This window comes from Hesperophylax consimilis, chromosome 20 (assembly GCF_061612785.1).
Source record: "Hesperophylax consimilis isolate HC1 chromosome 20, BYU_Hcon_1.0, whole genome shotgun sequence".
NCBI classification, from domain to species: Eukaryota; Metazoa; Arthropoda; class Insecta; order Trichoptera; family Limnephilidae; genus Hesperophylax; species Hesperophylax consimilis.
This window is the reverse complement of record NC_142855.1, coordinates 5,490,330-5,517,744: the sequence shown is the minus strand read 5'-3', so window position 1 is coordinate 5,517,744 and position 27,415 is coordinate 5,490,330. Positions and strand designations below refer to the sequence as shown.

The following is a 27,415-nucleotide window of genomic DNA, read 5'->3' as shown; positions in this document are numbered from 1 at the left end:
TTTCTCAATCAAATGCCACAATTAACTGTTATACTCTATTTTTTTATTATTTCTTAATTAACAATGATTTTATGATATTTAATCAGTGTTTAGGGTATATTTATACCGTTGATATTAAATAAATAAATAAATTGTAAAAAATATTAACGTCTTTCTTACAAATTCCATCAAAAATGGTGTCTGAACATCCGCTTCTTCCACAGTTGGGTCTTCCGGTGTCTTGGGTCTTATGTGCAGGATTTGGTTTTATAACATATTTTGTCATAAATAAATGATTATTCGCAATCCATAACTGTGAATGAAAGTAAAGATGTTTGGAATGCTAATCATACAGTGGATAGTATATAGAACTTACTTATAGAAGCATCGTCATCAAATTCAGAGTTGATCCCTTCCATGGATATTTGCATGGCACCTTGCATCCACGTTGCATTATCGCTGAGCTTGGATGGTGGTGGACCACCCCCAGTCTTTCGGCGTTCTTTTGTGAATTGTGAAGATTCCTGGAAAAAACATTAACTCATCATTTCAATTTTGAAACAATCCATGACTTCAGAAAACAATGTGTGACAATCTACAAACCTTTCTGGCAGACTTTTTCAAGTTTTCAAACTTGTTTCTAAGCTGTTTAGTGGATCTATAACGGTTTGCGGGACAGGAGGCGTTATATTTGGTTGTCAATAGTTCCCATGTCTGGTCCTTCTCTTTGACATGCACAGCATCGCTTTTTTTATTCAAAAGAATATTCTTGTGGGCCTCCACGAGCTCTCTCAGCAAAATGACATCTTCGGCGCTAAAGTTTGAAGATCTCTCTCTGAAAGTAAAGTTCGTCGTATTGAGAAGAAAATAATATAACAAGTCGAATAAAATACACATACGACAATAATAAAACCTACTTACTTTGTGATTGTTTCCATTTTTATTATTTATGTTTAACTGAGCTGCGAAATAACCTCAAAACTTCGTAAACGTCAAAGATGCGTCAAAGACAATGATAAAGCGCGTTGAACTGCAGTGTTGACACGCGTAAAAATAATTATGTGTTTATTTTTATTAACAAACATCAAATACAAGGAAAATTCGAAGCCATTTCGATGGCAACACTGGTAACTTTAAACTAACTATTTTAATGTTGGTTCACCTCAATTTTGTTGAATTTTAGCTTAACTTTAGTTAGGGCTTAAACTCAGTTTAAATATTTAACTTTAAACCTTACTTTAATTATTTTCGATGCAATTGGCCCTAAGACATGTGAACGCCTCAGCAAAAAAATGTTGTTCTCCTAGTGAGGTGTTCACAAAACACTAAAACATATTCTTGATTCATTTGCACGCATATTCATTACCCATCATCCCCACCTTACTTAATGCGGTGTTGTTGTCTAGAAAGAAAAGGTTTTAGAATTGAGTGTAGACTGTCCAAACTGAATAGTGATATATTGATAAAATGATAGAGTTATAGAATAGAGGGAAGTATGAGTACTGACAAGTAGTGAGAAGGCAACAAGTAACAAGAACTGAAGGACAGAATGCCAAACTGACTATAATCCAATTTCCAAGAGAGAGGAACAAGTTGTTCTTGGCCCTGGGTTGGCTGATTAGCTGCTAACTATCAATTACTTCATTTTAATCTCACCCAATGGTACATCCATTTTACATGCACAAATATAAATCGGCAACTACGATTTCTCAATAACCAGTTGGCCGATTGACCTCAGATTTCGTATGTACCTTTAGTAAGCTGTTTTTTTTTTAAGTAGCAGAATAAGGTCGATAACATTTTAATTTTATTTTTTATTACTCAGATAGAAGTAAAAAAAATATTTGGATATAAGTTTAGTAAAAGAAACAATATTACAAAAATATGTTTTTCTTCTGTAAAACGTGTTTCCAATTTAAAAACTGATTTTGATATTATTAAATCATAAAAATCTCCTTTTTATAGAAATAATATAGGTATGTACCTACATTCCACAAAAAGTCATGTTTAAGTACCTTTAACTAATCCCAAGTATGCCTACCCACTGTAATACATGTTGTCCGGAAACTCGTAGTACAAAGGGGAAACTGATGAAACTATCATAAAAGTATTTTTTTATTATGTGAGTTTTTATTTTCGAGTAAATTGAGTCAGAAGTTGGAATTCATTTTTTTTTTCAATTGGTACTATTTTAAAATGCTCGAAGTTTCGGTCCGGCTAAAAAAGGTTTTAATAGAAAAAACTCAACAGAAGAATTGAGATGATCTGATCAAACAACACCAGTATTTTTTGGGTTTTCTATGTGACGTAGATGCGCCAGTTTGCCGCTTGTACTACAAATTTCCAGACACCGTGTATACACGTCATGGGCATCGACAGTGGGGGCAGCGAGAGGGCAAGGGGGGGGGGTTAAGACAACTGTCCCCCCTTAACTAATTCTATTGATACCATTATATGCAGAGTGAAAAAAGAACTAATTACAAAAAAATAAATTTAAAAATTGCTTAAAACACGGTCCTAAACAACAACACCGCTTTCAGGCCATACAATACCCTCTATCCAAGAGACAAAGGTAGATATCCGCGTATTGGTGGTCATACAGGATGAAGGTTTACGCCAGGATTTCAACCCCACCAGCAGGTGAGTACAGGTCACCCTGTGGCCGTTGGATACAGTCAGTGGAGCGCCATAGTACAAGGTCTGAGAACAAATTAAGTGATAAGTTGAACACCAGAGATGTGCTTTATTTCAAATAAATCCATTTCAAATGGAAATGCAAAATGCAAAACGGGTATTTTCCATTTTGCATTTTAAATGCTTTTCTAAAAACCATTTTGCATTTTGCATTTTAAATGATTTTCTCAATGCATTTTCCATTTTAAATGCTTTTTTGCAACATTCTTCCTACTATCTCCACTCATCTTTTTTTCGTAAGCCCCAAATATCAGTCGGTCCTCAACCTCGCTATGAGAGATAATTTACATTTGTCAAGTTGCTCCCTGGTAGGAGCCCTGGCAATTAAGTGATACCATTACAAAAAATACTGATTCAAATACTGAACATGGGGCCATGACGCTGTAATATTAAATGTTAGATAGCAGTTTCTATGTTTTTACGTTGGCAACATTAGTCTCGCGCAATTTTTTTGTGGTTTCATAATCTGTAGTCGTGGTCGTGGTGTTTTTGGATATACCATCATGTAATATGTTTGTTCTACATTGATGTCCATTATTAAATGACAAAATTCTTTAAAAATTCTATAATTATTTTAATTGTTTGACCTGAGAAACCATTTTGCATTTTCAATCCATTTTGAAAATTGGTATTTTGCATTTTGAATTTGAAATGCTTTTCTCAAAACCATTTTGCATTTTCAAATGGAAAAGTTTTGACCCATTTCCATTTTGCATTTCAAATGGTTTTGGGTACCCATTTTGCACATCTCTGGTGAACACACTCCAAATTTATTAATTCATTTTAATTAATCAATCCCTTTTTTAAAACCAGTATGTAGTCAGTGTTTACATTCATTGTCAATGGAAATGGTTTGGTTAACCTAACCTAACATTGAATAGAACTTTCACAGAACTTTAAAACCAACTTTGAAATTTGATGAAATATTCAAATTCTGTATAACAACCCGTCTTTTCATTAACATTCAATCAAGAGATTGAATGTTACTTTACATAATATAGACATTATTGTGAAATTGAAACTATTTTTATATGCAAAATTATTATGTGTTATGTTAAATTAAAGAAAAATGGTAGACCTTGTAGACAAGCTGCCATGGGGCAGGCAGCGGGACTACTTGTTATATCAATGTTTGTTATATAATGAGCTTGGTGTACAATGCATCCCAGCGTTACATACCGGACATACTCCAGCTGTGTTGACTGGGCGACTGCAAATCTCCAGGTCATGTTTTACGCCGGCAGGGTGATCGCGGCTGCCAGCGGGGAATGTTCTAGAGCACTCCTTCTCAGATACTCTCTGCATTGTCATCTGAAACGTTGAAAAACGTACCAACTAATTGTTTTATCTAATGAGAACAATCCGTGTTCTATTACAATGTAAAGTGGGGTTTTGTACTGCACAAGTCTCTCAACTGTTCCAATGGTACTGTGACATCCCCAATTGAGGAAGTTTGGCAGCGAAGGAGATGAGGGAGAGGAAGGTGGGGAAGTATCTGACTAATTAGATCTGGTCACCAAACACGACTACAGCCATTTCAAGATACACTCGATCCGAATGAAGATCTTCCACCAGGGCCATACTGAGAGTATGTTCCACTCTGGAACTTGCCACAAATATATATGTACATTATTTTTAATAAATTAATCATTTATCGTGAAAACACGCGAGGATTTGAAGCAGCTTCTTCTAAGTGTGTGCTTTAATCAACATTTCATTTCTCCTCTTCAGAGTGGTAGAAATACCATAAACATGTGGAGATCGGGAAAGAATTCGATAATGTAAGCTTTGTGGAAAAGTTTTATAAAGGGACCCTAAGATGGGTTTGACATGTAGAGCGAATGTACGGAGAAAGGAGTGGATGGGAGAAGAAGTCTGGGACTCCCAAGGTAGACATGGCAAGTACTTGGGTCATCTCAAAATTCAGATTAACAGAACCTATGTATGAATGTGCATGAAGCGAGGAGTGTGTGTTAAAACAGAGTTGTGTGGCGGTCCATCCTCTCTGCCTACCCCTGCGGGGTTAGATATCTATTTAAACAAATGTACATTTAGTACCAGCCACAGCTGTCAATCTTATCGTTATCACGTTATCATCGGTCATTGTTCATTCTGAAGGCACGGAAATGTGTTCTAACCTTGTGGTCAGGTGTGGGTGAGTCACCCCACCCAGTGTAGAGGAACCCACTGTCAGGAAGAGTTGTGCCGGTGTGGAGACAGGCTGGGATTATACTGCTTGAGAATGTTACCCTGAAATGTATATATAATTTATTTCTGTAAAACTGTGTGTAATTTACGGAGGTAAAGTAAACACGCAGTTGCTTGCAAGGCTGTTTATTTAGAACTGGCTGGTTACAATAATGTTGGGAATACCTACGCAGTAGGTAGATACAGTCTTACCATATTACACTGTGAAGTGGTAGTGCAATGCAATAATATTCCTTAACCCTTTAGGAGCGGTATGCCGATATTCCGGCATGACGCATGACGCATGACACTCCTGTCACCGGTTATTTTACATCGGAAATAATGGTAATAAAGTAACAATAAATTATTAAATTTCCTAAAAATAATAAATATCGTGACATTACTTTTGAACAGATTATTGACTGTAACATTGTAATAATAATTACAAATAGGTTTCCAGAACTTTGATAGTGATTTATTTTTGGGGTGTTATGCCATATTGCGCTACCTTCTTCTTTAGCCCACTTCGGACAGCATTACAATAATTACAAATAAACATGTAATTTCTTGTTCGATTGAACATCTGCCCTGAAAATGGACACTATAATGCTGCCCGAAACGTTGGTTAAAGAAGGAGGTAGCGCAACATGGCATAATACCCCAAAAATAAATCACTTTAATAATTTTTGCTGTGAAAATTTCAAATCATATCCAGAACTTTGGTTTTTAATTTAAGTGTCATCATTTTCAAAATTGGAACTGATTTGTCGAGAATATATCGAGGGCATATTTCTATACAGGGTGTATCGGCACGAACCCGACAAACTTTAACCAGCTATTCCTTAGCACATTTGGAGTAAAAAATGTTATGGGCACTTTGCTGTCCGGTAACATTTTTTTCTAATAAAAAAAATATTATTCATATTTTCACCACATGTCACCAATGTTTTATCCTTTGTCAAAGTTTGAAAACCCGTCTGGCGATATTTTGTTCGAGTTTCGTTGAATAATGTACGTACGTACCTACGTTGGCGCACTTTTACAATCACAACGAAATGGCACGGCACCATTCGTCTCATTTTTAACTATTATTATTTAGTGTGTACGAAATATCGAGGACACTTTTGACACACTTGCTAATAACAGCTGTTGAACACGAGAAACAATGCAAATGACAGTGACGGAGTGTGGATTTGTTTTTTTTTTTGTTTTTAATGGAAAAAAATGTTACCGGACAGCAAAATGCCCATAACATTTTTTACTCCAAATGTGCTGAGGAATAGCTGGTTAAAGTTTGTCGGGTACTTGCCGATACACCCTGTATAAGTCTAAACTGTTTGGTGTTGCGCACAGTTTACACCCGCGCTAATCAAGCGAGTTCCCTACAGAGCATCAGACCATGTGAAGCAACAGTGGGCATGTTCCGCTAGCAGCGCATGTAGCAAGAATGAAAGATAACCGATTGAATGGAACTCCGCAGGACTCCGGAGTGTTTGTTGGTCGACCTACACTGAGGTGGCACTATTCCTACTAATAATTAATAAGGAACTAACTTAGGAGATGGGAAGAGGAAGGTGGGAAAGTACCTGGCTATTTCAAGCAACATTTCAATTCTGAATGGTAGTCTTACACCAGGGCGATACTGAGAGTATATTATACTCTAGAAAGTACTGCACATATACAACATAATAAATTATTAAAATAAGATTTACTATTTGAACCTCCGGATTGCTAGTCGAGAGCCTTACCACTCGAACACGGTGGCCGTCAGATTGGTAATGTTGATAAAATAATATGTATACACTTAAATGTAATAAAATGGAATGCAGAAATACGGCAGGTCTGAAGGTTCGGAAGATAGCTCAGTTGCTAGAGTAAACGCCGGAATAGCAAATGGTCGGTAATTGAAATTCATGAACTTATTTGTTTTGTGATTTTTACTAATGTTTAGTATAATTATGAAAAGCTTACTGTCTGTCAAGCTGCAGAAGGGCGATGTCGTTATACGCGCGTGAGTAAGTCCTGTTGTATAGTGGGTGGGAGTGTGTTTTTATCACATTGTATATAACGTCAGGGTTGTACTGAGGTGTAAAGTTCCCCCCCAATCCAACGACCTTATCTGAGCTGAAACAAAAGATTAAATTAACATTGCATCTTAAGGCGATGCCATACGTAGTAATGCAAAATTATGTGTTTTTGGTTTGAAAATTTGGTCGCCTAGAAATGTTTCAGATGCTTTAATTAAATACTGCGAGTAGAATACATCTTGGCCTTTGAAATAATCCAGTATTTTTTAGATAAGTCTTTTTATAAGCCCAGAAAAAATTGTGTAAAGGCCTATGAAAACTGCTTTAAAGTTCAAAATCTCCTACTTACGAATCCATTTTCGGTTAAGATTTTATTGTATAAAGTGGAAAATTAAGTTATTTATTTTTATAAATAACTGATAGAAAAAAATATAAATATTTATGGCTGAACATCCACAAAATAAAATAAAAGGCACTTTTTGACCATGTTTTTTCTTGCATAAATCAAAACATAAATATGATCATTTAAACAAATTTATTTATTAGTAATTTCAAATAAGGACTTATACAAAAATCTCAATGACATTTCTGTTTTCAGATATTCTTCAGATAAGAAAGTCAAAAAATTTCACATAAAAAGTAATCTTTAGTGAACAATTAAAACGGCCACCATTCTAAACCAAAAACTAAACATACAGACAGATGAAATGCAAAACGGTCGAGTTGAAACAGGACTTCGCAACGCTCAATTCATTCAATTATATGAGGTAAATTCACTAGTTCGCCACTTATACCACGAGTTTCCAGACACCGTGTACACCACAAGTTTGTGAAATATCATCTAAAATGCGCTTAAGGCGATGCACTACGTCATGTAATATTTTAAATTGAGCCGCTATCAATAATAACCCTTACTCTTCAGCGCCCTTGAGGTGTTTTTGCACAAAAACGGCGCTATAAAAGTCATCCAGGTATTATAATTATTATTATTATAGATGGCGATAAGGTTTAAATTCCCGCTTAACACCATCCGCCTGTTTTGATTTATGCAAGAAAAAAACATGGCCAAAAAGTGCCTTTTATTTTATTTTGTGGTTGTTCAGGCATAAATATTTTTTTTTCGATCATTTTATAAATAACTTAATTTGCCACATTATACAATAAAATCATAACCGAAAATGGGTTCGTAAGTAGGAGATTTTAAACTTTAAAGCAGTTTTCATATGCCTTATACATTATTTTTTTCTGGGCTTATAAAAAGACTTATCTAAAAAATACTCGATTATTTCAAGGGCCAAGATGTATTCTACTCGCAGTATTTAATTAAAGAATCTGAAACATTTCTAGGCGACCAAATTTTCAAACCAAAAACATATGATTTTGCATTACTACGTATGGCATCGCCTTAAATCTTTAAGGTTAGATCGTTCAAATATCGAACCGATTTGATTGTCTATTTTCATCGTTGCAGTCATTATTACTAGGAGGAGTTGAATTTTAAAATGAAGAAACAATAAACTCACCCATGAACTATAATGGCAGATGCAGTGCAAAGCACCCACCTGTCATTCAGTAATGTCACTGGACGGCCCCGCCAGGAGATCTCTCCTCTCTGACCTGATCCAAGTCGTCCCTGGGAACACAACACAACTTCATATTAATCTCTGAGCAAGTGTTGTTTTAAATTGCTCGCAAAATCAAAACCTAACACCGGACATGATGTTAAAAATATATAAAACATATGTGCCACCTCTCCTGAAATATGATTTCCAAATATGGAGTCCTTACTTCGCAAAGGATATAAATCTGTTAGAGAGAGTACAGAGTCAAAATACCAAGAGCTCTGAAAGATCTACGATACGAAGATAGACTCAAGGAACTAAGATTACCAACCTTACAAGAAAGAAGAGAAAGGGGTGACTTGATCGAGACTTTCAAAATTTTATCTGGACATTACAGTTGCCCTAGCATCCAAGAAATCTTCACTACTAATACAAATATAAATCTCCGTGGACACTAATTACCAAAACGCCTTTTGCATCTAATCCTAGAAAACACTTCCTTGCAAATAGAGTAGTGGATGCTTGGAACAAACTCCCACAACATGTCATCGATGCAACAAATATAAATCAATTCAAAGCTCTATTGGATTCACATTTGGAGAGAAGAAAGGACTTAGTTCAAACATAAAACAACTCAATTACTGGCAAACTTGTTGTCAAATCAGATATGAGCGCATCAACAGAATGCTGCTTGCTCATTACATAATAATAATAAATGTTTGCTGATTTTCGTTTTTCATTTGCTTTGTTCATTTTTTACTGCCAACCATCTGGAACCAGTGGCACTATGGCATCCCAAATTGCGGTATGTTGTAAAGCTGTAGGTAGTGGGAATGGACCGTGTTAAAAATAAGGAAATCGTCACCAAACATGACTAAAGCCATTTCAAGCAGCGTTTCAGTTATGATTCAACTGTACTTGTATATTATATAATATTTTAAATGAATACATTGTGAAATAACACAACGTGACCAAATTGTAACCAAAGCACATACCGGGATTTGAACCCGCGACCTCCGGATTGCTAGTCGGGTGCCCTCGCCTGGCCGGAGATGGTAGGGCTATACCACTTAGAATAAAGTAAAATATCGTAAAACATCTCAGCATTGCCTCGATGAAAAGCCATCAGAATGGAAAGTTTGTCAGAAATATATGTACCTATGTATGACACAATGTATAAATGTGAATGAAACAAGGAATGTGTGTCAAGACAGAGTTGTGCCAAGGTCCATCCTCTCTGCTTACTCATGCAGGAAACTGCGTAATTGTTAGTTAGTATTATAATAAATAAATTAATATTTTAGGTTTTAATCTACCTATTTATATAAATATAAACATGAAATTGTTGTTATAAACCGCAATTACATATATAATATTTGACTTAATAACAATGTCTGCAACTTACATAGTGCGGGGCCTCGGTGCTAGTTGCCATTGGAGTCTGTTTGTATTTCAAATGAGGTACTGGTGAGAGCGGAGGGCACAGATCTCCCCGAGACCAGCCGAAACTTGTTTGTTGGCACGGGAATATAAAGTTTTCAACTAGCTCTAAGCAGTCTGCAAGAGAAACAAACGTTAGAAGTGCCTACAGTTATTGATGGGACTAAGTGGAAGATATTTGCGATAAAGCAGATGTGGAAAGCCAGGGAGTTCTCCTTTGCTCTGTTATCTCTGACTGGTCTTCCTTCTCCAAGAACTGAGAAGACTTGCGCTAGTAGGGCAGTTCCTTTGCGAAGCGGACATGTTGCAGTGTTCACACCTCAGCTATTATATCAGATTATAGATCTTATCAGACTCAACAGACATTTTTTACAATTTGTCTGGGCAGGGCCGGTCCAGTACAGACGCAATTGTAGCAGCCCGCTCCGGGCGCCGACTTGCAAGAAGCCAATGCGCTGATAATACCCGACACTAACACAGCGCCCTTATGTTTTCTAGCGTTTAGCTCAGCCGGCCCCGTGTCTATGTAGATTATTTGAAGAGTTTTTTTACCAATATAACAAAATCCCCAATTAAATTACTGAGATTTAAAAATGATTCACTCTAAAGAGATATTAAGAAAGCGTGTCTACCTTAAATTTTGATGTTTTGTTTATGATTTAACATGTTTAAATTTTAAATATTTAAAGATATATTATTTTAATTTTTATTTACACGAATTTCTAAAATTATTAGCACACACAATGATGAAAGCTAAGTTAAGATTAATAAATAAATACATTTTCACAGTATCTTCAAGAGCTAGTCGATGGTAAATTGTACGTTAAACACTTATTTTTATTTTCATCTTTATATCGATGAACTGAGTGCGATTCTGGATTTGCAGAAGAGAATACAGACAGACAGTTAATATTGTATTTTAAAGCAGTGTTATTGTTGGAAATCGGTGAATGTGCACTGTACACGACAACATGACACTTATTGCTAAAGCTTATAGAAAACCGCTACTGTTAGCAAGATGGCCAGCGTGCTCAGTGGCCCCAAAGGCAGAGGTTGACATGGCCCTGGACTGAAGGAAGTGAGGAGAGGGGTGAGATGGAAAATGACTCCTTGTGGAACTGATTCCTCATTGCTTTGGATCACTACGCCACTGGGTGATCTGATCGCCTTGAGATATACTAAGCCCGTATTTACCAAATCGATGATATTTACAAAAGAGACATGATTATGTGTCTGTAAGTTTACAATGAAAATGTGAATGGCAATGTGACGCCACGCCGAGCCAACAAGACTGTCTGCTCATCATTAAATAACTTGCTCATGTCGTGATAGATCCCTCGACCATGTAGGACGTCATTACATGGCCGTTTCTGATACGTGGTTAATCGCTGTACAATCAACTGATCTTTTTGAAACTTATTAAATACTCACAATCAGCCGCCTTTGATCCAGTAAGCTGCTGCGACACTAGTCCCTTGGACAAAGGCGGACAGGGCTTTGTGCAGCAAACAATGTCTTCGTCTGTATGATTGTCCGGGGAATTACATCTCTGAAATCCAACATACATAACATATAACTCGAAATAACAAATAATAGCAATGATTCAATGGGGTGAACTAGGCAACAATTATCAATTATTGCCCTGCTGATGGACACTGCAAAGCTGTCTGAAACGTCGCGCAACACAGTTTACTACCTCAAAAGTCAATCACCATTTGGCAAACAATTATTCTTTGGTTATATTTAACATATGCCTACTCTGATTTAAAATCCACCCACAAAATGGTAGGAACTTTATATTCGGCTTGCGATCAGTTTCGTTGGCTTTATTTACCAACCTCTATCCTAACAAAACTTTTTACTTCATGGTGATTGAATTCTTCATGTATCTTTTAGCCAATGTTTCAGATAATCTTACGGTGTCCATCTTCAGGGTAAGTGTGCAGATTGTGTATTAATAGAAGTTGGTGCCAGGGAACATGTTCCCTGTGCTCCTCCTATGTAACGGTGAGAGAGCTGCTAAACTTGAATGCATAGATTGCGGTGAAAAGTGTTTTTGTTTGTTTATAAGTGATACCGTGTTGCCCTCCTTCCGTGTCTTTTCTTTGGTTTCAAATTTAGATCTGAGTTATACTCCCCTGTTCTCGTTTGTCAAGCAATCCGAGATATTTTTGACTTATCTCGGATTTGGGAATCGATGAATTCTGACCAATGACGTGACGGTTGTGGTTTCGAATGATTTTCTCGGACAGTGTGATGATTTTTGACATTATCGATTTGTCCGTGATAATGTATGGAAATATTTCGATTGTCAAAAAGATCGAGTAAATCATCGATTGTGCCCAAAGATATTAGAAGAACGAGATATGCTATGTTGGCCGCCGGACCGTAGCTGGAGTACTACCTAATTAGGGTACTTTGAACGGTATCGGGACGTGTACGCACAGAAATCTGTTCTATGTATTAGTACGGATACGCAATCGAATCGTAAGCGAAGGTGTGCAGTAGTATTGGTGAACAAAACCGGCGACACTGGGCAAAACAATTCCACACAGTATGAACTGCTCATAGCACATCTCGTTCTTCTAATATCTTTGATTGTGCCCATCGCTAGTGTATTATGGCCCCTTATGTCAGTCAGTCCCTGTCCCCGCTATGAGAGGTATTTACTTCTGATAAGTCTATCTGTGCGGAAAATGAGTGTAGAGGTAATTTTGTTTTTTTTTTTAAATACTTAAAAAAAAGTGTTTTAATGAAAATCTATCGATTTCGAATAAAATGGATAATTTTCATTTAACAAATTTTCATTGTATTAAAGTTAACCTACGCTGGCGATGAAAATTAATTTTTGTAACATGCTGACGGGAAGATTTTATGATGTAATTCAGTTATTTACCTCTGGTAGTATGGCTTTTCTGGCAGTAAGCATCGCCACCGGGCAGTTGGCGAATAGAGTGCATGCTCCCGGTATCCCCTTCACGAAGCATGTCTTACCTACAAGCACACAGCACACAGATACACCAGGGTACATAGGAAGAGACTATCGCCTACTACAAGCACACAGCACACAGATACACCAGGGTACATAGGAAGAGACTATCGCCTACTACAAGCACACAGCACACAGATACACCAGGGTACATAGGGAGAGACCATCGCCTACTACAAGCATTCAGCACACAGATACACCAGGGTACATAGGAAGCGACTATCGCCTACTACAAGCACACAGCACACAGATACACCAGGGTACATACGGAGAGACCATCGCCTACTACAAGCATTCAGCACACAGATACACCAGGGTACGTAGGTAGAGGACTATCGACTATCACAAGCGTACACCACCAAGATACACCAGGGTACATAGGGAGAGACCATCGCCTACTACAAGCACACAGCACACAGATACACCAGGGTACATAGGGAGAGACCATCGCCTACTACAAGCACATAGCACACAGATACACCAGGGTACATAGGGAGAGACCATCGCCTACTACAAGCACACAGCACACAGATACACCAGGGTACATAGGGAGAGACCATCGCCTACTACAAGCACACAGCACACAGATACACCAGGGTACATAGGGAGAGACCATCGCCTACTACAAGCACACAGCACACAGATACACCAGGGTACATAGGGAGAGACCATCGCCTACTACAAGCACACAGCACACAGATACACCAGGGTACATAGGGAGAGACCATCGCCTACTACAAGCACATAGCACACAGATACACCAGGGTACATAGGGAGAGACCATCGCCTACTACAAGCACACAGCACACAGATACACCAGGGTACATAGGGAGAGACCATCGCCTACTACAAGCACATAGCACACAGATACACCAGGGTACATAGGGAGAGACCATCGCCTACTACAAGCACATAGCACACAGATACACCAGGGTACATAGGGAGAGACCATCGCCTACTACAAGCACACAGCACACAGATACACCAGGGTACATAGGGAGAGACCATCGCCTACTACAAGCACACAGCACACAGATACACCAGGGTACATAGGGAGAGACCATCGCCTACTACAAGCACACAGCACACAGATACACCAGGGTACATAGGGAGAGACCATCGCCTACTACAAGCACACAGCACACAGATACACCAGGGTACATAGGGAGAGACCATCGCCTACTACAAGCACACAGCACACAGATACACCAGGGTACATAGGGAGAGACCATCGCCTACTACAAGCACATAGCACACAGATACACCAGGGTACATAGGGAGAGACCATCGCCTACTACAAGCACACAGCACACAGATACACCAGGGTACATAGGGAGAGACCATCGCCTACTACAAGCACATAGCACACAGATACACCAGGGTACATAGGGAGAGACCATCGCCTACTACAAGCACATAGCACACAGATACACCAGGGTACATAGGGAGAGACCATCGCCTACTACAAGCATTCAGCACACAGATACACCAGGGTACGTAGGTAGAGGACTATCGACTATCACAAGCGTACACCACCAAGATACACCAGGCTACATATGGAGGGACCATCGTCTACTGGATAAGTACTGTACCTTCTAATACTGACTCCTGAGGACAGCAGACAATCGGAACGGTGCCCTCATGATCGCATATCTGAAAACAATATTAATGGTCATTTGAAACGCATTATCTAACCTTTCATTGTAGTATTTATATATTTCAGAGCTTCTAGATTATTAAGGCATAGACCTATCCCATTTCTGATATTAGAATATCAAAGAGCAAGTAAAAAGATTGCCACCGAGAATCAAACCGGGGACCACGCTAAAACCCTTTGATCTAAAATTATATTTATTTTGTATTTCATCTTACGAAAATTATTTACTAAAAAAAATATTTATTATTTATTTATTTATATTTTCATGTTCTCCATAAAACGGTTATACACCAATATATCATGGAGAACATTACAAATTAAAAGGTTTACACAGGCAGTTTTACTATTTTGTGACATTTGTTAAAAGATAGTTACTGAATTGTCTGTAGTTGAGTCGCTCTGTTTATTGGCGCGTTCTGATAGGCAGAAGTCCTCGCTTTCGGAGCATATAAGAGTGCATGGGATCTCCCTCGAGTATAATTGTTAGGGACATAAAAGTTAACCTCTTTCAACATAGGCGGATTGTGTATTGTACCAGAGATTAACTTTAAAAAGTGTCAATGGAAATGTATATACTTCACATAGCATAAAAAATTCAGAAAAGTTTGATATAAGGCAATATTATTTCAAAATGAAAGATATCTCATTGATATGTATGTATAGTACAGTGTATGTACAGATTGGTTACGATGATCTATAACAGAATCAAGTAGTGGTTTCACCTGAGGAGGTATTCCTTCAAGGGAGGCATCAAGGACCACGCGGCACTGAGATATATGCCTGCATATGCCTGGCCGCCCGGTACTCTCCATGGTGCAAGAATCACCTGTAACATAGCACAATAACAGGTGACACATACAGACACGCTATCAGACATACATTCCCATTGGTAGTGATTCGAGCGATGTGCTGAAATAGACCAGACCATGACGCGTAATTACCTTAATACACCAAGAGAGAAGAAAGTCGTGGCATATCAAAAGCCAAATACAAGAAACGTATTATGAAAAGATACATAGTTATATCCTTTCTGCTTTATGCGCACAAGGAATATATTACTATACACGTTTCAATGGGTATTTTCCAGGCTAATGCGAAAATACTTAGTAGGTACACATATTGTGTGTGACTATTTCTGCCCAAAATGTTCAAGCAAAAATATTATCCTTCTCTATCTCTAGACTTGAAAATATTATAAAAGGACTTCCCCAATATTAATCTTCTATTTTAAAATATTATAAAACAGATTTCAGGGGCTCTCAAACATTTAAATTTTTTGTGTTCATAAAATTATAGACTTTATAGAAATTTATTATTTGAGAAAATATAATTTACAACACGTGAAAATATAGACTAACAAAAGAAAAGATACATTAAAACATGGGCCAACGGTTGCCGAACATTACTGGAAGAGATATTTTTTTTGCAAAAAATTTTCTTTTTGCCAAATATATGCTTTGATGTACAAAATAACAAAAATATTACAGAAAACAGGACAGAGAAAAAATGAAATATTTAATAAAATAATTAATTTTTCGGAGACTTTTTTTATAAATACATTATACAAAAAAATTAAATAAGATATATTTTTTTTATTTATTCTTGGCTAATTTATATAGCGCCACTTTTGTGAGACCTCACCTCCAAACATGGGTTAGAGGGTTTCAAATATTTCTGAGAGAGAAAATTTTAATATTTTGTCAAATAATTTAATAATTAGAAAAATAAATCATTCATAATTTTATAATATATGTAGATTTGATATGTCTTTATGAAAAGTTTGAGAACTTTTAGTGGGTGGCTCATATTAACTCTTAGTGGGTGGCTCATATTAACTTTTAGTGGGTGGCTCATATTAACTTTTAGTGGGTGGCTCATATTAACTCTTAGTGGGTGGCTCATATTAACTTTTAGTGGGTGGCTCACATTAACTTTTAGTGGGTGGCTCATATTAACTTTTAGTGGGTGGCTCATATTAACTTTTAGTGCAGGGGTGTCAAAGATACGGCCCGCGGGCCGCATGCGGCCCTCGGACCCTATCAATACGGCCCGCGAGCCGTATGCGGTACTCAGGTCCCATCATTACGGCTCGCTACCACGTGACAATATTATGTCGCGGAGGACAGAACCGCACTCTTTCATTGTAGATTTTAGATATTCAGAGGACAGTCGATGCCTACGCGTGTTTAAAATTGCAAGCGATCGATTTACAGTGTAATGTCAAGAGACGCGTGCATCGAACGCGGTGCGCCGTGCACCGAGGGTGAGCGTAACCTTTTCTCTTACGCCGGCTGGTGGCGCTGGTCTGGTAAATTAAATATAAAATAGTAAATTTTATAAGGAGCAGAGGTCTAAATCACAGGCAGTTCAGGCAATTTTTACAAGATTTGGACGAAAAGTATTCCGATGTACCTTATTTCACGGAAGTTCGTTGGCTCAGTCGAGGGGCAGTTTTGGAAAGATTTTTTGAGTTACGTGACCCTATTCAAGCTTTCATGTTAGAAAAAGGCAAGCCAATTGATTATGACAACGACTGGTGGCTTGATTGTGCATTTTTGGTAGATATGACAAAACACATGAACGACCTCAATATAAAGTTACAGGGTAAAGACTTGATCGTCACTCAAATGTATTCGCATTTACAAGCCTTCGAAACAAAATTAAGACTGTGGGAAATTCACATAAAAAACCAAACACTCGATCATTTCCCTCACGTGAAATCATTTGGCACAGTGAACCAGACAAAATTGGATGAGTATTCTCAACTTTTGCTGAATCAGATCACAGAATTTAACAGTCGTTTTGAAGATTTTCGCAAAATGCATAAAATGGAATTACAACTTTTCAACAATCCATTTATTTTTGATGCTGCACTGGCACCAATTCATTTGCAAATAGAATTGATAGATCTCCAATGCGACAGCATTGTAAAGGATAAATTTAAGGAAGTCAATGTTACTACATTTTATACACAATATTTCAAGAGTTTCAATAACTATCCAAGTATAAGAAATCATGCGGCACGTATCCTGTGTATGTTTGGTAGTACGTATTTATGCGAGCAGATGTTTTCCGTTATGAAAATAAATAAAAACAAAAATCGCTCACGGCTTACGGATGAAAATCTCCAATCGATTCTAAAAGTAACTACGACGAATATGACACCCGACATCAATGAACTTGTCAAAACAAGAGAAGTCAGGGGTCCGGCTCAAGATAATTTACCTTGTTACCCTTCTTTTTAACTTACTGAATTTATAATAAATAGGTATCTAACTAAATAAAGATTTTAACAACTAATTATGGGTTTTATTTTTTAAATATTGAGTCCGGCCCGCTTACACACGCCAAATGTTATAAACGGTCCTTAAGAATATCCAGTTTGACACCCCTGTTTTAGTGGGTGGCTCATATTAACTTTTAGTGGGTGGCTCATATTAACTATTAGTGGGTTAGGCCAGTGCAATTAGCGATTCGCGATCGAAGTAATTCCGGTAGTCCCAATTTTTTATATGTTATATAAACTGATCCCCTGATGTAAAATCTGAGTTTCCGACCTTGGCGCACCTGTGCTCGCGCCGTCATTTTGAAAAAACTGGCCGAAATCGGGCCTAAATCTAGTTTTTTCCAAATATCTCATTTCCAATGCAAATTTCGGCTAAAGTATCTTAACAAGTATAATATAACATAAAATAACCTACAACTTTTGTTTTCAAATTTCTTCTATCTCTAATAGGTACCGAGGTAGAAAGTCGTAAATGTGCGTATATTTTTGAAAAAACAAGTTTTTTGCGCGACTAGGTTTGGTTTTTTATAAATACCTCGTTTCCAGTACAATTTTGTGAAAAATTTAGTGATGATAATTTTGTAGAAAATAAAATTTCGTTAAAGAAATATGTATATAATTTATATTTTTTATCTCTATTACGTATCCAAACTCTAATCCACCAAAACCAGGCCAAAAATTGAAACAGAGGTTAGGTGTTTGAAACTTGGCATTCCTTGATTTTATTTTTCTTTAACAATTATTGTTCTAAGAACATATACGTTGACAACAATCGTCATGCCTGTGTCAGACCTAGCTATAAATATAGTAGATAGACTATTTCAGCATATCGGTCGCCATACATTACCAATGGGAAGATCACTAAAATAGGCCAAGCCACTACATTTGTCCTCGCAGCTCGGTCTGACATGCCTATCAACGTAATCACAACATACATTTAAGATTATTAATACAATTAAGATGATAAGGTACATAAAAAAGATAAAAAATTGGTATTTTCGTAAAATTAACATTCTTTTCTTTATTAGTTAAGTTGTCAGCATAAAAAAAAATAAAATTAATGGTAGATCAGTTTAGACAGAAGTACGAGCCCTTGACTATAGTTTCTTACTTCTGGCCCTGAATAGCTTCTTCATCTGTCTTATCACCCAAATTTGTGGCGACTGGGTCATCATATTCCTCGTCATCGTCATCAACGAAGGCTTCTACAGCATTCTCGCAGGAGTTGCCATTGCAATGAATGCAGAGTAGGGAACATTTCAAACCCGACTTTCTGCAGGTGCACTTTCCAGCGCAACCTTTTTTGCATTGACATGATATGAAGTTCAGCAAGGCCTGAGGTGCAGCTTCCTTCAACATTGTTACTGGAGTAAGTAACCCAATAGCATCCTTTTTCCACCCCCATTCAGTCGGATCTTTATCGTGACCAAGCCAAGTCTGCACTTGCAAGTATGTTCTTGAAGCGTGTTGCTGGACTGCATCTTTGGTGGGTGGTAGCCTGGATAAATTGAATTTGTTCTTTTTTACTCCTTTGACAAAAATGATGTACCTTAAATTTTCCAAATTTGATTTCTCGTTGCCGCCATACAAAAGTGCAAATAGTTGTTCGGCAGCCAAAGTGATTGTTTCTGTCTTTGCTTTTGGGTCTTGAAATACACGAACAAGTTCATTCACTGAGAATATTACAAAATATGTGTGTTTGCCTTGACCGAACGGAGCTCCAGTTGTATCGCAACCACTTATGGCATGAAGGAATAAAATGTTTTCAACTATTTCAATGTGTTTAAAACATTTGTTCGAGTACAACGCGTTAGGTGATTTACCTTTTCCAACTTTTTGGCAATATACGTTGGGAGGTGAGAGAGCTGTGAGGAGTACCAGCAGATCAATATCCTGACCAACGATTATGACTACACCATGTTGAGATGACAACGAATTTGCTGTGTTCACTATGAGAACGTCAGCATCATCTTCAGCGTGTACTGTCGTTATGTGGGATCGTGCAAATGAGGTTCTGAGTAGGGAAATAAAACGAGACTTGTTCTTCTCATTTCCCAGAAACTATTCTTGTGGCACTTGTGGGTGCATGCTTTCAAAAAACAAAACGTCAGCAGAAGTTGTAACTCTGGCACGCCGTGCTCTTTCCGCCCCTTTAGTGCTTTTCTTTTCCATAGAATCTGGGTATTCATCGAATACCACTACTGCATTGGATCTATAATGATTTTGTACATACCTGACATATTGCTGGAAAATTACTGAAAAAGGTTGAGCACGACCCCATACAACTTTGTGCAGTAAATATCCTCCATCAATTACGTGTATTTTACTGCTTCCCAGTTCTGTGTTATTTGGTAGAGGGTTGAATGATAAATAAAATATAGACTTCGTTCCTTTGCGCATGCCTTCCTCTGAGAAAAGAGACAATGGTACAGGAGAGAGTTCATATTGAAAATATTCTTTAAGTTCACTTTCAGACTTTTTGGCAATACACATACGATGGAATAGCATTAATGAATCTATTGCCATAGTCACACCCTGATTTTTGACACTGTTGGTCACCGCCGCAAGAGAAACTATCGCATCATTACGTTTTCAGTGTAGGTTTCCAAAGTTCTGGTTGATAACTTTAGTCATAGCTAATTTCCCCATCTTTTCAGCCATGTGACAAGTGACTTTGCTATCCCCGATTGTGCCACTGCTAATAGACATAATCACGTTTGTTTTAGGAAATGGTTCATAGCAAGCAAACCAATCAATGAGAGTTTGAACGTCTCGATCATCCCTCTTAATTCTTGTAGACCTTATATCTACATGTTGCTCTGACGTTCCTGATTCAATCCCTGAATTCCATTGTTCCATTCAACTGAAGGGAACCGGAGGGGAGGAGTAGAAGGGTGGGGGGTAGCTCCCCCCATACCGAAGTGCCTTCTAGTAAATTTGTATGTACATATTTAAAAATGCAAACAAAAATCTAATATCGTGATAATAAACCGTGATAGATTTTCTGTGCGTACCTACCTAGATTTGTTTATTCTTTATATCGGTAAAAAAACTATATTAACATAAAAACTGCACAGTTTTTTTGAAATTTTATGTTCTACATAATTAGTATCAATAAAATTTTCATGAAATTCCACTGGAAACGAGGTATTTATAAAAAACCAAACCTAGTCGCGCAAAAAACTTGTTTTTTCAAAAATATACGCACCTTTACGACTTTCTACCTCGGTACCTATTAGAGATAGAAGAAATTTGTTTAACCAAAAGTTGTAGGTTATTTTATGTTCTATTCTACTTGTAAAGATACTTTAGCCAAAATTTGCATTGGAAATGAGGTATTTGGAAAAACTAGATTTTGGCCCGATTTCCGTCAGTTTTTTCAAAATGGCAGCGCGAGCACAGGTGCGCCAAGGTCGGAAACTCAGATTTTACATCAAGGGGTCAGTTTATATAATATATAAAAAAATTGGGACTACCGGAATTACTTCGATCGCGACCCCCTTTTTGGCGCTAATTGCACTGGCCTAGGTGCCTCATATTAACTTTTAGTGGGTGGCTCATATTAACTCTTAGTGGGTGGCTCATATAAACTTTTAGTGGGTGGCTCATATTAACTTTTAGTGGGTGGCTCTTATTAACTTTTAGTGGGTAGCTCATATTAACTTTTAGTGGGTGGCTCATATTAACTTTTAGTGGGTGGCTCATATTAACTCTTAGTGGGTGGCTCATATTAACTTTTAGTGGGTGGCTCATATTAACTTTAAGTGGGTGGCTCATATTTTCTTTTTATTATCATGTAATCAAAATTTAAATTATCGACGAGTTCCAAAATAATTTGATTTTAAAATATATATATAATTTCCCAAAAATGATTTTGGTTCTTTAATATTTATTCTATAATAATAACTATTTCGGTTCTATAATATTATCATGTGATTATCAAAAAGTTAATTTAAGATAATAAATATTTTTTTTTATCATATTTTAAAAAGTTTGAGAACCCCTGACCTGTGCAGTTCAATATTTAATTCTTTCGGTATTTTATGTTTACTTGTAATTATGTAACAATAAGATTTTAATTGTTTTATATCATATTTAATTCTTATAATATTAAATATTAAATAATATTTTTTATTATAAGAAATAAATATTATACAATATTAAATATTATAAAATATTTAATTATTTCGGTATTTTATATTTACTTGTAATTATGTAGCAAAAAGATTTTAATTGTTTTATACAAAATTTTCTCTTTATTATATTTTATAATACAAAACATGAATTAAAAAAATTTCGATTATTAGATAATTTTAAGAAAATTTTATTGAAAAGTTAAAAAAAAAATGAGAAGCTTAGGATTCCAAATTTAAAAAAAAAATATGATAAAAATGTTCCCGAATAAAAAAAGACTTATGTGTAATGTTTTAAAAAATAAATCTAAAAGATTGAAAATTAAAATAGCATGTTATGCTTAGGAGGTATTCATATATATATAATTTTTTTTAAATTTTATGGTACCCAAAGGTATTTTTTAAAGTTGATGTATAATTTTATGGTACCTAAAGGTATTTTTTAAAGTTGATGTATAATTTTATGGTACCTAAAGGTATTTTTTAAAAAGTTATTTTTAAAAGTTGATGTATAATTTTATGGTAACTAAAGGTATTTTTTAAAGTTGTTGTATAATTTTATGGTACCTAAAGGTATTATTTAAAGTTGATGTATAATTTTATGGTACCTAATTGTATTTTTAAAGTTGATCTATAATTGGAAAAATGAAATCGACAAGTTGAAATAAGTTTTAATATTATATCAATTGCACAAAACATGAAACGCATCCGCAAAAGAGTTAATAGATAGAATTATTACCTTTCTGTAGTCCCACGACACAATCCAACATTAATAACGTGAACACAATCTCTAGAAAATAACGCATTGTGATTTTTTTTCGACATCAAAAATGTGTATATTCTTGGTATACCTTATATTGCAGGTAATAGGCATTCAAATCGCCTGACAAACGGAGTCTAGAAACGTTCGATTTCAAGCACATAACTGGTTTTTATTTATTTTGTAAATAATTTTATAAGAAAGCAAAAAAGTTAATCAAGTGAAACTGTCACAGATAATCTTAGCTATAATAATGTATTTTTTTCCATTACGCGTTCATACATTTCTATTGAAAAAATTTTTTTTTTAGTAGTTTACATTTATATTTTTTATTCAGTAATTAATTTGTTTATTTGTATTCTACTGAAACGAAATGGTAGGAAAACCTTCAATTTATCTAAAGCTAATTTGATGGTATTCAAAATGTACACCGTTTTAATACGACCTTTGTTTTGGATGAATTGTTTGAAGTTTCGCCAAGTACGACTGCTTATATAGGTACATCTGTCAACAATGTAAAGTATAGAATTGCGGACGTGATTTAGTATTATCGTGTTGGACACATATTACGGAGCTGCCCTGACGATGGACACTGTAACGCAGTCCGAAACATGAAACACGTCGCAACACGCAACACGAGCCGGTCCTCAGCCAAACGGCGCGGCGTGATGGTTAGTTAGAGACATAAATCTGCTTGATCCAACCAATACACATACTTGTAAATATACAAATAGAATAAATTATTAAACTATTTTGAACAAACTAAACAAAAAACACGCCACATGCATCACAGAAAATACAAACACAATCATTGATCATTACTAACCGACATTAAACTCTCATACTAACTAACGAACTGTGATAGTTCAATATACGACCACAACATTCTATTCCTTGATGCAAAAATATACACACAACGATATCATCCTATATCCCTTTCATCTTAATATGAATGAAGACTAGGTATTCAAATATGACAATCTTGAAAACTACCTCACAAATTGAAATATTATAATAGCACCACTAAAATTAACACAGAAAACACAAATAACCCAGACTGGATAACCAAAGACCTTATAAAATTAATCCATAAAAGAAACAGATTACATCTGAAACTAAAAAAACAACCAAACAATGCATTATTTAAAACAGATTTCCTAGAAGTAACAAATAATTTTACTACAAAAAAACGAAACTTAAAACAAACACACTTCGGTGATCTTTTTAAAAAATGCGTAAATAACAGTAAAAAAACTTGGAAGTTGATTAACCACAGAATACTTTTGTAATAAATTAATCATTAATAACGCAATAATCATAAACAACGGAGAGATATGCTACCACTTTACAATTTCTTTTCAATTTATGTATATTATCAGCTAAGAAGTAGCCAATAGCCAATGAAATAACATTAGTGCATGATAGTATGGAATCATTATGTCTTCAAACTACCACGGAATTAGAAATTAGTAAAATAATAAAATCCTTAAAACTAAATGCTTGTTATGATACACTCAAATGTAAGACAGTTCTAAGTCTCTCCACAGAATTGGTTCCTATTTAATTAAAGTTAATCAATCAGTGTCTTAAAGAAGGAACTTTTCCAGATACTTGTAAAATTGCTATGGTATAATACCAAAACAATACCTCAAACTACAGACCCATTTCTATCTCACCAATATTATCCAAAACGAATACCTCAAACTACAGACCCATTTCTATCTCACCAATATTATCCAAAATCTTTGAAAGTGTAATTTAAGGAAGATTAAACAACTTTCTCTCAAAAAATCTAACATAATTACGGCAATAAATGACTTCATCAGTAAACCAAGAAGCAGCATTAAATTAGAAGCATACTAATTGACCTTCAAAAAGCCAGCGATACAGTAAGCCATGACGTAATTCTCAAGAAAGTTGAGAAAATTGGTGTAGTTGGTCCTGCTCTTAATCTATTCAAATCATATATTAGCAACAGAAAGCAATTCGTTAGCATCAATAATCAAAAAAACCGCTGTCTCACAGTTTCCAAACACATTTATGAGCATTTGGGACTCTTGGGCGGTATTTACATAAAACATTAAGATTTTGGAAAGATGATTAGGTGTTTATTACTAACTAGGCTTACTGCATTTTAAAACAAGAGTACTCACTGTTATATTATATACTGTCGCCTCGGCCGTCACACTATCCCAAATCCCTGTGGGAACATCCCACTCCCCTTCGGCTACTGGTCATGTTACTAATATTTACTATTAATATTTACTTATACACGTTATTACACGTTTCGCTAACAGGGTTGTAATTACGCATTCTTTTAACAAAACAATTATTAAAAACTTTATAAGAATCCGGTAAAAATATTGTTTTTTGACTCTCCTAAAAAAATTCCAAATATTGGATACACCTATTGGTCATCACCAACTTACTACAGGTATTTATGCCTTATGGCCCAAAGGCACTTGCGCCGCTTCGGGCGCTGAATTTCCAAGGCTAATAATACCTATACTATCACACCACCCTTAAGATTATCTTTCATAAAAACAAATAAAGATACAAATATAATTGATTACAGTGATCACTTATCTACTACCTAGGGCCTAGGCATCTACTGGTTCTGACAAGTAGTTTGGCCCAGGGCCGACCCTGACTAGACGAACAACAATAGTAACGCCTTTTGACTTTTACATGGTATAATTTAAGTCATAAGACATAAACCATAATATAAGAAATACAAATCACGTAAGTAATAAATTAACAAAGGATATTATAAAATAGAAGTTAAGACTATGCATGTTGACACAATTCATTCCATTATAAAGATATATTGAAACGAACTTTTTCCTCTGAATCTAGACAGAATTAGATTTAAATTTGAAAGAGAATCTTATGAGCTGTAAACTGTATAGGGAGTTTTAATAGCGATAAGTTTGTTTAAATAATTATATAGTTTCCTTTGACATATCGCAGCTACCGCATGCTGCTGCCCAATATCTCCAAGAGGGTCTTCTGTTTCCTGGGAGCTTTCTACCCGGCCAATCGGACCGTCGATTAGATTTAAATTTGAAAGAGAATCTTATGAGCTGTAAACTGTATAGGGAGTTTTAATAGCGATAAGTTTGTTTAAATAATTATATAGTTTCCTTTGACATATCGCAGCTACCGCATGCTGCTGCCCAATATCTCCAAGAGGGTCTTCTGTTTCCTGGGAGCTTTCTACCCGGCCAATCGGACCGTCGAACCAATATAGCTCAAAATGCCCTTCCTCTTACCTAGAAAAAGACAAATTTTGAGACCAATGATTACACTATTCTAGTATTGTACACGCAGTTAATAAATAATAAGTATTATTAAATTTCACAAATAGAATGAATTAAATACATTTTAACATATTTTAAGAAAAGGGGGACATTTAAATTTCGCTATAGTTATTGTTTGTGATGGATTCACTGTCGAACTTTTGAACCTTCTTATATGGGAAACAATCGTGTTTTTGCAGTTTTTGTAGGGACGGAAAAAAACTTCTTAAGCGAGTTTCAGTGTAATATAAATTAGATATATACCTTCAGAATATTCCTTCAAATGAGGATTCCACACTGTTTTCACCTGGACTGCTCCGAACGATGAGGGATCTGTCGCTCAAAAAGTGGCAAGGCCGTTGGGATAGGTCAAGCATGGGAGGTTGGACTTTTTCCTTCTTTCCATCAGTTAAAAGCAGAATGGAAGGAGCCTTTCTAAACTTGGACCATCACATAACCCAGCTTCTCTCAGGACATGGGGAATTCAGGGGGAGGCTTTACAGCCTCGCCCTGTCTAACCATCCAAATTGTGCCTGTGGGAACACGTATCAGTCGGCTGAGCACATTCTGTGGCACTGTGAGATCATGATGGATCCAAGAGAGGAAATGCTCGATGGTTTGGATGTCATCATAAGACCGGTGTGGAACACCGATCTTGTCGCTAATAAGGTGAACTTAGAGTGTTTGAGGAAGTTTACTAGGATCTGGGTTGAGAGATGGTCTGAGCTTAGAGTCGCTGACTAATTGCAAACTCAGGAACCCTAGTGTACTGCGCCTGTACTTCCACGGATACTGCTCATTTTACTTCACCATACAAACTTGTATATTTTTTTGTTTATCTCCTTGCCTGTCTCTCCTTTTTTTTCGTTATTTTCTTTAATTCTTATGAGTTTCTCTTGTTTTCAGGATTATTAATATGACTTTTTCTTATGTTCTTTAAATTTTTATACTCCTAATATATTATTTATTTTGTTTCTCTTTCTTGAATTCCTGTCTTCAGGAAAATTTTATATCTTTTACCTAGTTAGATACTGTTATTTTTTTTACTTTTATTTTCTGCAATGTATTTCAGGTGATTACTGTACTCCGTTGTTTGTCTGTGTTGTCTTTTTCTCTTCCCCAATCGGGGTTGGACCATGGGCCTTTGTCCCCGCATTCGCTCACCGGAGCTCTGTTAGTGTGGAACCTTGCCAAACATCTGCGCCACCCCTGAGGAGGGATGGTGGTCAGAGGGACGACTGTGCGGGTCTTGATGCCTTCCGCCCTGCCTCCGACTACCCTACGCTTTTGTTCCCTAGGGTCTTTAGGGTATAATCCCTACCATCCCACACACTTCTTTGGGGCACCACCGGGAGGTCGTCTTAGAGACGCGGCATCCGGACCCGTCTCAGTCTTCCCAACC

General features: G+C 36.3%; 1 protein-coding gene and 1 long non-coding RNA gene across 2 annotated transcripts; both read right to left on the bottom strand.

Annotated features, from left to right (window-relative positions):
- Positions 1-432: 432 nt before the first annotated feature.
- LOC149413968 (uncharacterized) lies at positions 433-4,917 on the bottom strand. Its single transcript, XM_089643946.1, has 4 exons — positions 4,812-4,917; positions 3,853-3,984; positions 2,532-2,679; positions 433-503 (listed from the first exon to the last, which is right to left on the bottom strand). Exons 2-4 carry the CDS (start codon positions 3,982-3,984, stop codon positions 433-435), a joined length of 351 nt encoding a protein of 116 aa, XP_089500072.1. The 5' UTR covers positions 4,812-4,917.
- A 9,503-nt stretch (positions 4,918-14,420) lies between these two features.
- On the bottom strand, positions 14,421-22,764 carry LOC149413967 (uncharacterized). The gene is made up of 3 exons (XR_016304091.1): positions 22,694-22,764; positions 15,258-15,361; positions 14,421-14,531 (listed from the first exon to the last, which is right to left on the bottom strand). It is a non-coding gene; the product is annotated as an uncharacterized LOC149413967 (long non-coding RNA).
- Between the last annotated feature and the right edge of the window lie 4,651 nt (positions 22,765-27,415).

Coding starts and splice junctions, on each gene's coding strand:
- LOC149413968 (XM_089643946.1), bottom strand. CDS start 3,984: ATGACAATGCAGAGAGTATCTGAGAAGGAGTGCTCTAGAACATTCCCC. Junction 2,680..3,852: donor ACACAGCTGGAGTATGTCCG/GTATGTAACGCT, acceptor ATTTGTTCTCAG/ACCTTGTACTATGGCGCTCC. Junction 504..2,531: donor CTTTGTCTCTTGGATAGAGG/GTATTGTATGGC, acceptor TGTTTTTTCCAG/GAATCTTCACAATTCACAAA.